The 14,623-nt window shown below is 35.0% G+C and overlaps 1 protein-coding gene across 1 annotated transcript in view; it reads left to right on the forward strand.

The window, feature by feature from the left end:
• Positions 1–14,623, forward strand: part of CNTNAP2 (contactin associated protein 2) — a 2,325,186-nt gene that overhangs the window by 1,008,374 nt on the left and 1,302,189 nt on the right. The window contains exons 6-8 of the mRNA XM_061415014.1: positions 412–615; positions 4,823–5,007; positions 10,148–10,291. Coding sequence (XP_061270998.1) covers positions 412–615; positions 4,823–5,007; positions 10,148–10,291 — 533 coding nt within the window. The remainder of the gene's footprint in view (positions 1–411; positions 616–4,822; positions 5,008–10,147; positions 10,292–14,623) is intronic.

Below are 14,623 nucleotides of genomic sequence, written 5' to 3' on the forward strand. Positions count from 1 at the left end.
ATCATGAACACTTAGCCTCGTTTAAGAAGGAAAATATTAAAGTCTCATAATATCTGAGGGATTAACATTTTTACTTTTCAGGTAACCTCCAAATTTCTAAGTCAAAATTTTGAAGCATATAAGTCATTGATGGAACATATGTTATTAGTATAACAGTTGAAGAAAGAGTTTTAAATTGTTAAGGGTTTCCTATCATCATTCTGTTCAAGTCCTTTCCATAAAATCCACTTCAAGACACAGAATAAAACAAGAATAGAAAGAGAAGGAGAACCCAGGACTAAAGAGTTTTCAAGAAAAAAACCCTTTTTTGTCGTTTATTCAGTGCCGGCACCCAATTGGAAGAAGATATACTTCAGACTGAAGGTCGACACACAATAACAAAACTAAAATGTTATTTATTTCTTCTTTTAGGGGCTGATGTTATCAACTTCGATGGCCATGTTGTGTTACCATATAGATTCAGAAACAAGAAGATGAAAACACTGAAAGATGTCATTGCCTTGAAATTTAAAACTTCTGAAAGTGAAGGGGTAATCTTACACGGGGAAGGACAGCAAGGGGATTATATTACTTTGGAACTCAAAAAAGCCAAGCTGGTCTTCAGTTTAAACCTAGGTATGTTCTGATTTTTGGCACCATTCCTTCCATTTATTGGTATCCCTGTTAGTTAAATGCTAATGGTATTTAATCCTTAAAATGTAAATTATAAAAAGAGTTCACATTATGTTGTCAATTCATTTTTAATTCATAGTGCTTGATATATATTTATATACATACTCATTTGTAAATATGTATCAACACCTGTTCTCTGCAGTTACGATACTAGCATTTGGCATACAGCCGGACACTGTATTCTCTATTATTTTAAAGCAACTAAATCAGAAGAAATGACCTCAAATACTGATGAGTAGTATGAAATCAATTAAATAAGCTTGATACGATAAAGGATACTGTATAGGCGAGGGGGTATTATTAGAATATGTAGTGAGGAAAGTCCTTTCCAAGAAGATATTCATGATGAGGTTTCAGTGTTGACAAAAACAAGCCCTGAAAATATCTGGGACAAAGCAGTTGAGAAAGAATCATGAGCGACTAAGACCCGATCTGCCCAAGGAACGAGATGAGTGGGCTAGTATGGGTATTCAAAGGATAGAAGATGAAATTAGATGTTATTTTAAGAATGGGAAGCTGTTGGTAGACTTTAAACTATATGGCCTCATGATCTTATTTTTAGAAAGGTACTGAGACTTCTGTAAGAGAAAATGCTTGCCTGAACATGAGTTACAGCTGGACTTCTGCCTGGTGTAACTGAGAGATGACCACTGCTTGCAGAAGGTGGCTTTCAGAGGAGATGTAGAAAAACAGATTCACCTGGGAGATGGTTTTGGTTGTAAAGTTAGTATGGTTTGTAATTAATTGAGTATGGAGTAAAAAAGAAAGAGAACATATAAATAATAACCCTAAGGTATGGCTTGAGTTCCAAATAGACATTTGTACCATTTATAGAAATACAGAAAGCCTTATTTTCTCTTCACTTTCTTCTAACGGAGGAGTACTAATTCCTTCCAATAGAGAAAGTCTAGAGATCTGTTGGAACATGGTGCATTTTTGCTGCCTGATAGTCATCAAAGTTGAGATTCTATTAGGGAGTTCCGTGTGTCATATTGACAGGAGAAGGTGCTACTCATGACGCCGGAGGAGAAGAGACAGTGAGTAGGAGGAAATATGAGTATATGGCATCACAGAGACCAGGGAAGGAGAGGAGGCTGTCACCTAAAATGTCATTTAAAACAGAAAAGTGAGGTCACTGGCAATATAGTAGTTACTGTTGATCTACTCTCATTAAAATAAAAAGAATAGTAGTTTTATTGTCATCAGTTAAGGAAAGATAAAAAGGGTGCAAATGACTATTTTAAGTATAATCAACTAGAAATGAAGGAATCAGAGAAATAATATGCCGATTAGAAAATGAGATGAAACTCAAAGAAGGAGTTACTATTTTGTTTTGGGCTATTGTTGTCGTTTCTAAGTGGACAAGCCTAATACATGTTTGTATTTTGATAATGTAGTTAAGATTTACTTAAAACTAAAGGGAAGGTCCACAAGACAGATACTGACATTCAGAGTTACAATTTATGCAAATCAGTAATATATCTATCCTCTTCTTGCTGGCCTAAAGCTTTCAGAATTTATTCAAGAGTTGTTTGAAGGGCATCATATATTCCATATTTTTATGTTTAGTGATTTTAGGATTCTATAAAGATTTTGTAGTCTAAATTATATCAGTAACTAAAATTTACATGTTGAATGCATCCCAATGGAAAGCTATAAAACTGAACATTGGAACACAAAGAGACCCTGCCTGCTTGGTTTTCTTATCAACATGGTTTTAACTTTCTTAAATATGGCTTGTTTCCCATATATTAACTTTTATTACATTGAAAATCATTAGTATACTAAAAAATACAACTTCAGTTAGTTTTTTTCAGTTGATAATACTTAATAGAGTATCTACAAAGATTATTCTTCATTATAAAACTTTCACATTCAAAATCTTATCTGACAGAAAAAATAGCTTCCATAACAAGAAAACTATCCAAGAAAGCTGATTTTAAAAATATACAAAGATATTTAAATTTTTATATTCAAATTGTAAAATGAAAATGCATGCCAAAACCTGGGAAAATTCAAATAGAGAAGTTTAATGTCATTCTTGAATGAAAATTCATTCCACTCTATAACTGTACTAAGACTTTAGGAGAAGACTGAGCGACTGAACTGAATGTAAGGAAAGCTCACTGAAGAAAAATTATAAATAGTCTGTAAACACCAAATGCTCAATCAAGCTATCTATGAAAGAAATATACAATAAAATAATGATTCCAATTTTTTCAAGCAAGTAAATAAATTTTAAAAATAATAGTATCTGTATTGGTGTGTTATACAATAAAAAGGATTCTTTGTCCTAAAAATATTTCAAGAAAACAATTTAATAATATATCTTCAGATATTTTAATTTTCTATGTATTTTGTAATCATAAAGAAATAATAAGAAACAGCTCTAGAATTTCTGTCCAAGGATGTATACTTTGTGATATTAGTTACAATAGCAAATATTGAAAGAAAAAAAATTAACACATACAAATATATTGGTATGTGTTAAATAATTTGGGGAATGTGACAGGCATTAAATTAAAACAGTAGGCAAATTATAAATGTTATATCAATATTTGATATGTATATGAATTATATGATTATATTTATATAATTTTTTAAAATGTCTGGAAAAACTAGACCACACTATTTTTAGTGGTGGAAAAGAGTGATTAATGCTTTACATATTAATTCTTTATAAAATTGGATCATATCTAAAGTAATTTATTTTTTCAAACTTTTCTCCTTTTTTTTTTTTTAAAGTGAAATACACAGAGTAGCCTTTAAAAGCCGCTGGGCCTTGTAAGAGTGTGATGTTACTATTCTGAAACAAGAACTGATCATATGGCCTCATACAAAAAGATCATTACCATGTCATTGGAAAGCAATTTACATAGAGTATTATTGACAAATTTATGACAACCATGGAAACACATCCATTCAGATATCCACTCTCAGTTTTAATGCTATTTCCTTAATACAGGCACATCTAGATACTGCTTAGTCTTCTAGTCTAAATATTTAATGTAATAAAACTGAATGTATTCTTTCACTTAAACTTACTCTTTCTTTTCTTTCTTCCTCTCCCATCCCTATCTACGTACACAGTCATAATCACAGTCACAGGGAAACATTTGATTTCATCACCAAAAGGAAAAAAAAAATTCATATAGGAGATCCATAGAAAATGTCAGGTATAAGTGTATTAGCATCATAAATGTGAAAAAAGGAAATAATTCTTCAGTCAATTGTGTGTTTATTTTATTTCTATTATGCTATTTATTCTGAAGCAATAGTCTATTTTATAGCATTTAGTTTTGCCTGACCATAAAAAGTAATGCTTGATTAGACAAAATAGAAAATGCTATAAAATATGTAAACAGCATCCAGAGATGACCTTAATAAATATTTCAGACTTTCACAATCTTCCACTCTTATTTATAGTTCTGTTGCTATGGAGATCTTATTTCAAAATTGAACTAATGCTACATATGTAATTTTGCAGATTTTTATTTTAAAGTATAACTTGAGTAAATTTTCCATGACATTAAATATTATGTTGTGCTTAAGATTATGGCTTTAGGAATCAGAAAATATTTGTCATGTTGTATTTTCTTGACCAATAATAATAATAACAAAAAAAATAATAAAAATTAACAGGTAACTTTTAATGAACATTCACTGTATGTCAGGAAATAAGTTCTTTACTTGTACAGATTAATTTAATCCTCACAGCAACTTTGTAAAGCAGGTACTATTATTTTTCCCATTTTACATATGACCAAAGAGAGGCTCAGAGAGCAGTTACCTTGGCCAGGATCATGGAGCAAGCCAGTGATGGAAGAGCATCAGAATCCAGGGACTCTGACTCCAGAGCCCATAGGGCACTGACTTCATACGGAATATACCAAACTTAGCAGAATTCATGGCCCAGGAATTGAAAAAATAAATAAATAAAGCTCATGGTTTTTAAGGGAACAGAGATTTTTCCATCTTTAATAGCTTTTATGTAGTTTGAACATGCCACTATTGTTAAGTATCATTCCATGCTGGTTGTCCTATGTAAACTACAATAGACAGATGCCATAAAAATGTCTGCCCATGGTGTAGCAGATGACATAGAGTTCTGGTGTCTTTACCTGGGTCCTTTTCCATTCACGTGATTCAGGAAGCAACCAGCTTGGCCCCATATACGGCCACACGTCCGTGATGACAGGAAGCCTGCTGGATGATCACCACTGGCACTCTGTGGTCATTGAGCGCCAGGGCCGGAGCATCAACCTCACCCTGGACAGAAGCACACAGCACTTCCGCACCAACGGGGAGTTCGACTACCTGGATTTGGACTATGAGGTAAACCTGAGGATGTGTGAATTGTCCTGCATCAAGTGACTGCTTCAGTTTTATGCTGTCTTGTTGAATTATTATTAATTATATACCTTCATATACCATTTTCATTTTATTCTGCAAAGAAAACTTACAGCTTCACAACCTAATTTATTAATATAGGTCATTTCATTAAATTTTAAATTGTTAATGAGTTATTGAAATATTTTTTAAAACTTGGAACCAAAGTAGCATGTATTTGAAGAAAAGGACCATTTATTATGTTATCAGAGCCATTTAACAAAACCAGAATAAATTAAGTCATAATCTTTTTATTGGTAATTATAAATTGCTTGTTTTTGATAATATACAGTATGTTATATACATGATTGCCTAGTATTTATTAGAAAGCATTGCATAAGAAATCCTACATTAAACCATTTATAAATTCATGACTATAGATAGTTCCTTTGACAAGTTCTATTTTCTCAGATATAAATGTCATAAAATAAATAAAAATACAGACTATTTTAAAGAGATTGTTCATAAATAAAAAGATATTTTTTACCTTCCAAATGACTAAAGATTAAAAGTAATCAGTGATCATATTGGTCTGGTAAAAATACATATTCTCATAATACACTGAGAGGCATATAAAGTTTTTTTTAAATAATTTTTTGGAGAGCAATTCAACTTTACAGTGTCCATGAAAAATGTTAATCATAAGTAGGAATAAAAGTTCTGTAAAAACAGGTTCATCACTGGGGCACCCCTATGACTTTGCTGTGCCATTTCAATGTGCCTTGGTCCCATTGTTGAGATTACAGATATATAAATATATACACATATACGTGTGCTCCTGATTGCTGTTGTTCAGTTGCTAAGTCATGTCCAGCTCTTTGCAACCCCATGGACTACAGCATGCCAAACATCCCTCTCCTTCACTATCTTCTGGAATTTTTTCAAACTCATGTCCATTGCGTTGGTGGTATTATTGATATCCACCCATAAATCTTTTAGATTTATATGTAGTTAGAACATAAAATGTACTTATCATAAAATAGTATGTGAAAAGTCAGGTTTTACAACTATATTTTTTTATTTTCCTTATATGTTTAAATAGCTTCTAATCTAAATTTTCTATAATATGAATATATGACATATATTTCTAAACAGAAATTTAGAATGGAATATGCAATATAAACTTTGATACAGAGACTTTTATTTTATTTTACTCTTTGCGACCCCATGGACTGTAGCCTACAGGCTCCTCCGTCCATGGGATTTTCCAGGCAAGAATACTGGAGTGGGTTGCCATTTCCTTCTCCAGGACATCTTCCCGACCCAGAGATTGAACCTGGGTCTCCCACATTGTAGGCAGACGCTTTGCCATCTGAGCCACCAGGGAAGTCCAATAATATGAATATATTACATATATTTCTAAACAGAAATTTAGAATGGAATATGCAATATAAACTTTGATACAGAGACTTTTATTGACATTAAAATAAATTTAAGGTTATCAGGGAATAATTACTCCCAAAAAAACATCTCTGTAAAGTGAAAATGATTGTTGAAAGGCAAAGAATGTGAAAATTCCCTGAATTCCTATCTTCTCTAAATTAGTATTAATCTTGGCTTATGTGACCTATCTCCTACAGACCTATCTCCTACATTAATAAACTTTGAAGTATTCTAGAAGAGGTGAGAAATCCTAAAACATTAGAATGGGCAAACACAATTCCAATTTTCAAAAAAACAGAATTAAAAATTTGGAATCATAGTCCCTGTTGAATTTGCGGTGAAATCTATGAATATTCTTGCACACACAACCCCTCCTATATGGTCAGCAGTTTCATCAACACTTCAGAGCCCTTCTAGATAAAATACCATGTTTGAGAACCTCACCTGTGGACTAAAATCCCTGAGACATATTTGTCAGGGAGACGTAGAAAGAAATTCAAATTGACAGAGAGTCAGGAGAGACTCAGCTTACTTCCCTTTGTAGAGCTGCTATCCAATTCCTTTCCTTAGATACTGCAATTATCGGCAGATGGTGCCCATGAATATGTCTGGGTCTACCTTTGTATCTCAACATGATGCAGTTTTGGAGAAAATCAAGTGTATGAGCTCAAATTGGAGCCATTAAGCCTGGGTTTAAATCCCTTTTTGCCCCTTCCTGGTTGTGTGACATTGGACGAATCATATTCCCTTTCCATAAAGCGAAAATAGTAGCACATGGCTTGTTTGAGAGGAGGCATCAGGGAATAACAGATATTACTACATATTATTAGTAATACATAGTATTACTACATGTATCAGTTATAATTAATTAGACTGCATATAACAGACACGTTTATTCCTTTCACCTAAAAGGGGCCTGTAGGCAGTTAGCCCTGGGCTCATGAGGCAGCACCATGATGGTCAAGACCCCAGTCTCCTTTTATTCCACTGCTATTCCATCCCCTCTGCAACTCACTCCAAGTTGACTACTCACTTTCCATTTTGCATTCCAGACAGTGTGAAGGAAGGGAGTGAAGAACACTGTGCCCCCATCCCTCCTTTAATTATAGTTCTTAGAGTCACACGCAACCCTTTGGCTTAAATCTCATGAGACCAAATCTTGTTCAAAGAGGGTGGGAAATGCCATATATTGGCTGTGGAGCATGTGCTCAGCTGAAAAGCAGGATTATTTTCTTAAAGATGGTGGGAGAAAGGACACCCAGAGGTATCTGGTTAAGCCCTGTCTCACTTTTGAAACTCTTGGCAGCTAACAAAATGGTCAGTGCATTTCTTTTTTAGAGTCAAGGTTGTCACTGAACAACAGTGTCATTAATAAGGCAATAAAGTGAGCCATATCAATATCTGATTATTAATCTAACAACTGCAGCTATTTTTTTTACCATGAGAATGATGACAGTATTAGAGAATATTTCATTGATGAGGACATATAACAAGAAAGAAGAAGCAACCACTTAATATCAAATGATGAATTACATTAGAAATTGGGATTTGAACCCACTTCTCTTAGTTGTAAGGAATCTGGTAAATTGAGCCTGTGATGCTTCACCAGGTTACCTTCTATAAGATAGGACATGAGCTGAAGGTTGTTGAAAAGAGAGAAACTATAAGGAGTATCTAAGTCATCATCCCAAAGGAAAATAGGAGTCCCCCAGTAAAGAAACTATGCACAGCGAGAAGGAATAAAGCAATACTTTCAACTATAATAGTATTTAGTAATATTATTCACAGTGTGATGCTGCATGTCATTAAGCATGGAAGATTTTATTACTATCAACTGGAGCAGAAATTGGTAAAATAAATTGTGGATAGGAAATTCAACACTCTATTAAAGTCTCAGTAATCCTAACCTATGACATTAACTACTATAGCACCTAATAAGTTCAGTTCCGTGCCACTTGAAAATATTTCCCTAATGTATTTCAGAATGCCCCTGTTTTTCTTTTTGTAGATTCCTGATTCTTTTTTGTGTGTTTATTCTTAGTTTTTCTCTTTCCTTCCCATAGTTAAACTCTAAGGTAAATGCTATATAGTGTATGAAGTGAAGTCGCTCAGTCGTGTCCGACTCTTTGCAACCTGTGGACTGTAGCCCTCCAGGCTCCTCTGTCCATGGGATTCTCCAGGCAAGAATACTGGAGTGGGTTGCCATTTCCTTCTCCAGGGGATCTTCCCAACCCAGGGATCAAACCCAGGTCTCCCACATTGCAGGCAGACACTTTAACCTCTGTGCCACCAGGGAAGCTGAATATATAGTGTATATTCAGCTGTTATTAATACATTTAGTCGCATTTTAAGTGAGTTTTTAAAATTTTATGGTTGTCTCATAAACTATTATTAATTTGTGCTTTTTTCTCTAAAACTGTTTAAAAATTTAAAATGCATATGCACACTGCTGTATATAAGATAGATAAACAACAAGTACCTACTGTACAGCCCAGGGAACTGTATTCTGTATCTTTAAATAACCTATAATGTAAAACAATCTGAAAAGGAATATATATATATATATATATATACATATATATATATCACTGAATCACTTTGCTACCTGAAATTAACACAACGTTGTAAACTAAAAATTAAGGAACGGTTAAAAATAATCTTAAACATTTACATTAAAAAAGCTAAAATGTAAAAGCACTGTATAACAGAGGCATAATATATATCTTCTAAAACCCAAAGATCTCTGCCTTATATATCAAATATAAAGTTTTGACATTGAAAGATGTCTTTCATTTTCCAACCTTTGTAGGAAAAATTGGTAATTGAATACTACTTAAAAGAAATATGTCTGGATTATATATCTTGATATTACAGCTATGATTAATAGATTCATTCACTATTAGCAGTACGCGTCATTATTGGCAATACATAATTAAGTATAATTTTCTATTATATGAAATTGATGTTATAATAATGTAATTTGATCAAAGGTTTCTGGAAAAATATATGTTCTTTTTTATTGTGATTTTAACAATTGCTTGAATATCACAGGAAGGAGCATTGACCTTATTCCTCAGGATTTAGGAGACCTATAATATCTTTAAGACTGTAGTTCTCAAATTATAACCTCCAAACCCAAAGATATATCTAATCAATATAGCAGTGAGACTTTTGGAACTATTTTCTGTATTCACAATAAGCCTAACAATTTTTTTACTCCAGTGATCATTAGACTACAATGTATAAATAGGGTGAATACAAAATTCCTTCCTTTGGGCTGAAGTCATAAACTTAATATATTAGCTCTGGGTTATTTAAAGATGACTAGTAACATTTATTGATACTATAAGCATAAAAATATATGCTTAATATTTATAAAAGATGTTTGCTGTGTAAAATCCTTTAGAACATTCTCAGGAAAATTGATAAAATACCTTCCAGGTATTAAAAATGCTTAGAAGTTGTTGCTCTTTTCTTGCTCAAGTTATAATCTAATTTTCACAATTAATACAATTAGTATATACTTCAGTAACAACATAATTTAATATGCAACAGACTTTAGAGGCATATACAGAAAAAATGTCTGTATATGTTGGCTGAGGTTATGATAGCTGACTACTAGTTTTGTCTAATTTATTGTAAATGTTTTTATTTTTTAAGCCAAATACAGTGGGAATGTTTACATTTTATCTTTTTCTCAAAGATAACCTTTGGAGGCATACCTTTCTCTGGAAAACCAAGTTCCAGCAGTAGAAAGAATTTCAAAGGCTGCATGGAAAGCATTAACTACAATGGTATCAACATAACAGATCTGGCGAGAAGGAAGAAACTGGAGCCCTCAAATGTGGTAAGATTTTCCACCCCCATAATATCAGTTCCTAGAAAAATCAAAGAAATTTTGTTTTCTCTGGACTGTTAATGGACAACAGTATCATAGCATTTGTTATTAGGCTTGTGGGCTCCACTATATAAAACTAACTTTAGAGGTACCTGAAAATATGGAGACACTGAATGTATTCTAAGACGAGATACTGATTTTTGAGTTAAAATTACTGTAAATAGTAAATCTTCTTCAGATGGGGCCTGGAATTTTAGCCCCAGAGTTTCTAGATTTCCCATTATGGAAGGACAATCATCCCAACTGTTCAGCAGCCCTTAAATCAGCAGCCTCATGTTTCCAAAGGACACATTGTATAGACTACTACATTTCTTGATGATGATGTAATTCAGTATTTTAAAATTTTAAAAGCCAGGAGCTTTATTAGTTTTTTTCATGTTTCCAAAGCTGATTTACTCAGATATATAAAGAAATAAACTTCTTGTCAAAGCTCTAAACATACTAAGTATTATGCAATTCAATAAAGATGGATTAGATTGGATAGTGAAGTCTGTGACTCAGAAACTCACAGTGGTCCTGGCTCTAGTGTGTGTGTTTCCAAGTTGAACTATTTCAAAGTGGAAGTGTAGTCTCTCAGTCTCGTCATACTCGTTGTGACTCTGTGGACTGTAACCCACCAGGCTCCTCTGTCCATGGAGTTTTCTAGGCAAGAATACTGATGTGGGTTGCCATTTGCCTCCATACAACACCATGTAAGATCACTATAAGAGAAACTTATAAATCTGGTATGTGGGTTCCTTCTGGTTCTGCAAGAACAGGAGTTTCTTCAATCCCAAAGTGTCAATGGGGAGATCCTAGGAATCCAGATATCCATGTATTTGGAAGTCTGGGAGTAGAAAATGTCATGAGTGTTTGTACTATGTTCTGACTTTGATGGATTTGTTATTCAAAATTTGAGCCTGGGGTTTTCATAAAATGAGAGGACAAATGGAAATGCCCAATGAATAAACAGGAGTTCTGGTTGGATATAAGAAACTATAAAATAATTTGTTGTTTAGTCTCTAAGTCGTGTCCAACTTTTTGTGACCCCATGGATGTAGTCCACTAGGCTCCTCTGTCCATGGGATTTCCCGGGAAAGAATACTAGAGTGGGTTGTCATTTCCTTCTCCAGTGGATTTTCTTGACCCAGGGATCAAACCTGTGTCTCCTTTGACAGGGTGATTCTTCATTGCTGAGTCACCAGTGAAGCTCATAAAATAATAGTTGAATGTAGAATGTTTTTACTAATTATCTTTCTTAAACTAATGATGAATTTACACTAACAGTTAAAAATTGAAGTTTGGTGAAATGTTCTTACAAGATATTGACTGTAGGGAAAAAATAATAGCTCCATGTATAGGTAAAAGGTAACTGTGTGAGACCTGTTACCTTTATGATACTCTAAGAGCAATACTACAAGGGAGATGTTGTCATAAACATTTTGTAGATGAAAACTGAAATTTAACTTACAAAAATAACTTTCCAAGGTAACGCATATGAGTGGGAAACAAAGATTGTGGATTCACAGTATACAGTCCCAAGGTCATAGTCTCTTTCCATGCTGTGTCATTTCTTATTTAGAGCAGTATTTATATAAGCAAGAAGAGATAAGAAAGCCTTCTTCAGTGATCAATGCAAAGAAATAGAGGAAAACAACAGAACGGGAAAGACTAGAGATCTCTTCAAGAAAATCAGAGATACCAAAGGAACATTTCATTCAAAGATGGGCTCGATAAAGGACAGAAATGGTATGGTCCTAACAGAAGCAGAAGATATTAAGAAGAGGTAGCAAGAATACACAGAAGAACTGTACAAAAAGATCTTCACGACCCAGATAATCACGATGGTGTGATCACTGACCTAGAGCCAGACATCCTGGAATGTGAAGTCAAGTGGGCCTTAGAAAGCATCACTACGAACAAAGCTAGTGGAGGTGATGGAATTCCAGTGGAGCTATTCCAAATCCTGAAAGATGATGCTGTGAAAGTGCTGCACTCAATATGCCAGCACATTTGGAAAACTCAGCAGTGGCCACAGGACTGAAAAAGGTCAGTTTTCATTCCAATCCCAAAGAAAGGCAATGCCAAAGAATGCTCAAACTACTGCACAATTGCACTCATCTCACATGCTGGTTAAGTAATGCTCAAAATTCTCCAAGCCAGCCTTCAGCAATATGTGAACTGTGAACTTCCTGATGTTCAAGCGGGTTTTAGAAAAGGCAGAGGAACCAGAGATCAAATTGCCAATATCCGCTGGATCATAGAAAAAGCAAGAGAGTTCCAGAACAACATCTATTTCTGCTTTATTGACTATGCCAAAGCCTTTGACTGTGTGGATCACAATAAACTGGAAAATTCTGAAAGAGATGGGAATACCAGACCACCTGATCTGCCTCTTGAGAAATTTGTATGCAGGTCAGGAAACAACAGTTAGAACTGGACATGGAACAACAGACTGGTTCCAAATAGGAAAAGGAGTTCGTCAAGACTGTATATTGTCACCCTGTTTATTTAATGTATATGCAGAGTACATCATGAGAAACGCTGGACTGGAAGAAATACAAGGTGGAATCAAGATTGCTGGGAGAAATATCAATCACCTCAGATATGCAGATGACACCACCCTTATGGCAGAAAGTGAAGAGGAACTCAAAAGCCTCTTGATGAAAGTGAAAGAGGAGAGTGAAAAAGTTGGCTTAAAACTCAATATTCAGAAAACGAAGATCATGGCATCCGGTCCCACCACTTCATGGGAAATAGATGGGGAAACAGTGGAAACAGTGTCAGACTTTATTTTTTGGGGGGACTCCAAAATCACTACAGATGGTGACTGCAACCATGAAATTAAAAGACGCTTACTCCTTGGAAGGAAAGTTATGACCAACCTAGATAGCATATTCAAAAGCAGAGACATTACTTTGTCAACAAAGGTCCGTCTAGTCAAGGCTATGGTTTTTCCTGTGGTCATGTATGGATGTGGGAGTTGGACTGTGAAGAAGGCTGAGCGCCGAAGAATTGATGCTTTTGAACTGTGGTGTTGGACTGCAAGGAGATCTAACCAGTCCATTCTGAAGGAGATGAGCCCTGGGATTTCTTTGGATGGAATGATGCTAAAGCTGAAACTCCAGTACTTTGGCCACCTCATGTGAAGAGTTGACTCATTGGAAAAGACTCTGATGCTGGGAGGGATTGGGGGCAGGAGGAGAAGGGGATGACAGAGGATGAGATGGCTGGATGGCATCACTGACTCGATGGACATGAGTCTGAATGAACTCTGGGTGTTGATGATGGACAGGGAGGCCTTGCGTGCTGTGATTCATGGGGTCACAAAGAGTCGGACACGACTGAGTAACTGATCTGATATATATATATATATATATATTATATATATGTTATTTTAAGCTTTGGATAAAATGGCATCAGAATCCTTTTGTTTCCTCAGAAATTATCAAATTATCACCTAAGACAGAAAGATGCAGAACCCAAATTATCATAATACCCTTCCCATTATTTACACCTTTAAGAAGTGAAGTGTTATTTCTGCCCCAAACCTCCCAGTTGGTCCTCACGTGTATCCATTAGATTCTCAAACTACAGAGAATTGCACTCTGGAGACTCATTCCAAAGTCAACTTTTACCACAAAATATTGTTGCTTATAAATGGTATTTTAACCTGAATAACAAAGACATTTTAAAAAGCCTAAATTATCTATAATTACATTTGTTAAAATGGAAGGAGCAGACACAGAAAAGGCTTTTAAACAAAAATAAACATGTGTATTAAAAGGTTTAGGCAACGTAGAGGCAGGCAGGACATTTTGCAAGTTGCTCTACAAAGGCAAATATTTACAGAGGAGATTTGCTTTTGAAGATGTCTGGTGCTAATACTTCTGTGTAAGTGGCTCAGCACTTATCCTGCACCATTCTCCTTACACACACCCATTTCCTCATTAAATGTTGACTCCAGAATCAGCACCATCACTCAGAACTTTTCACTTTGCTGGGAGACAGTCTCCACGACACAGGCAAGTGGTCAGTTATGACATGTCAGTTTTTGTGCATAAACAGCTCTTTTCATCGGGAAAAGTAAGCCTTTAAAAATAGTCATCTAATCATCTGTGAAGATACAGGGCTTCTGAGGTGGCCCTAGTGGTAAAGAACCTGCCTGCCAACCTCCTCTACACAGGAGGCGTAAGAGATGCTGGTTTGATCCCTGGGTAGGGAAGATCCCCTGGAGGAGGAAATGGTGACCCACTCCAGTACTCTTGCCTGGAGAACCCCATGGACAGGGGAGGCTGGAGG

This window comes from Bos javanicus, chromosome 4, assembly GCF_032452875.1.
Source record: "Bos javanicus breed banteng chromosome 4, ARS-OSU_banteng_1.0, whole genome shotgun sequence".
NCBI classification, from domain to species: domain Eukaryota; kingdom Metazoa; phylum Chordata; class Mammalia; order Artiodactyla; family Bovidae; genus Bos; species Bos javanicus.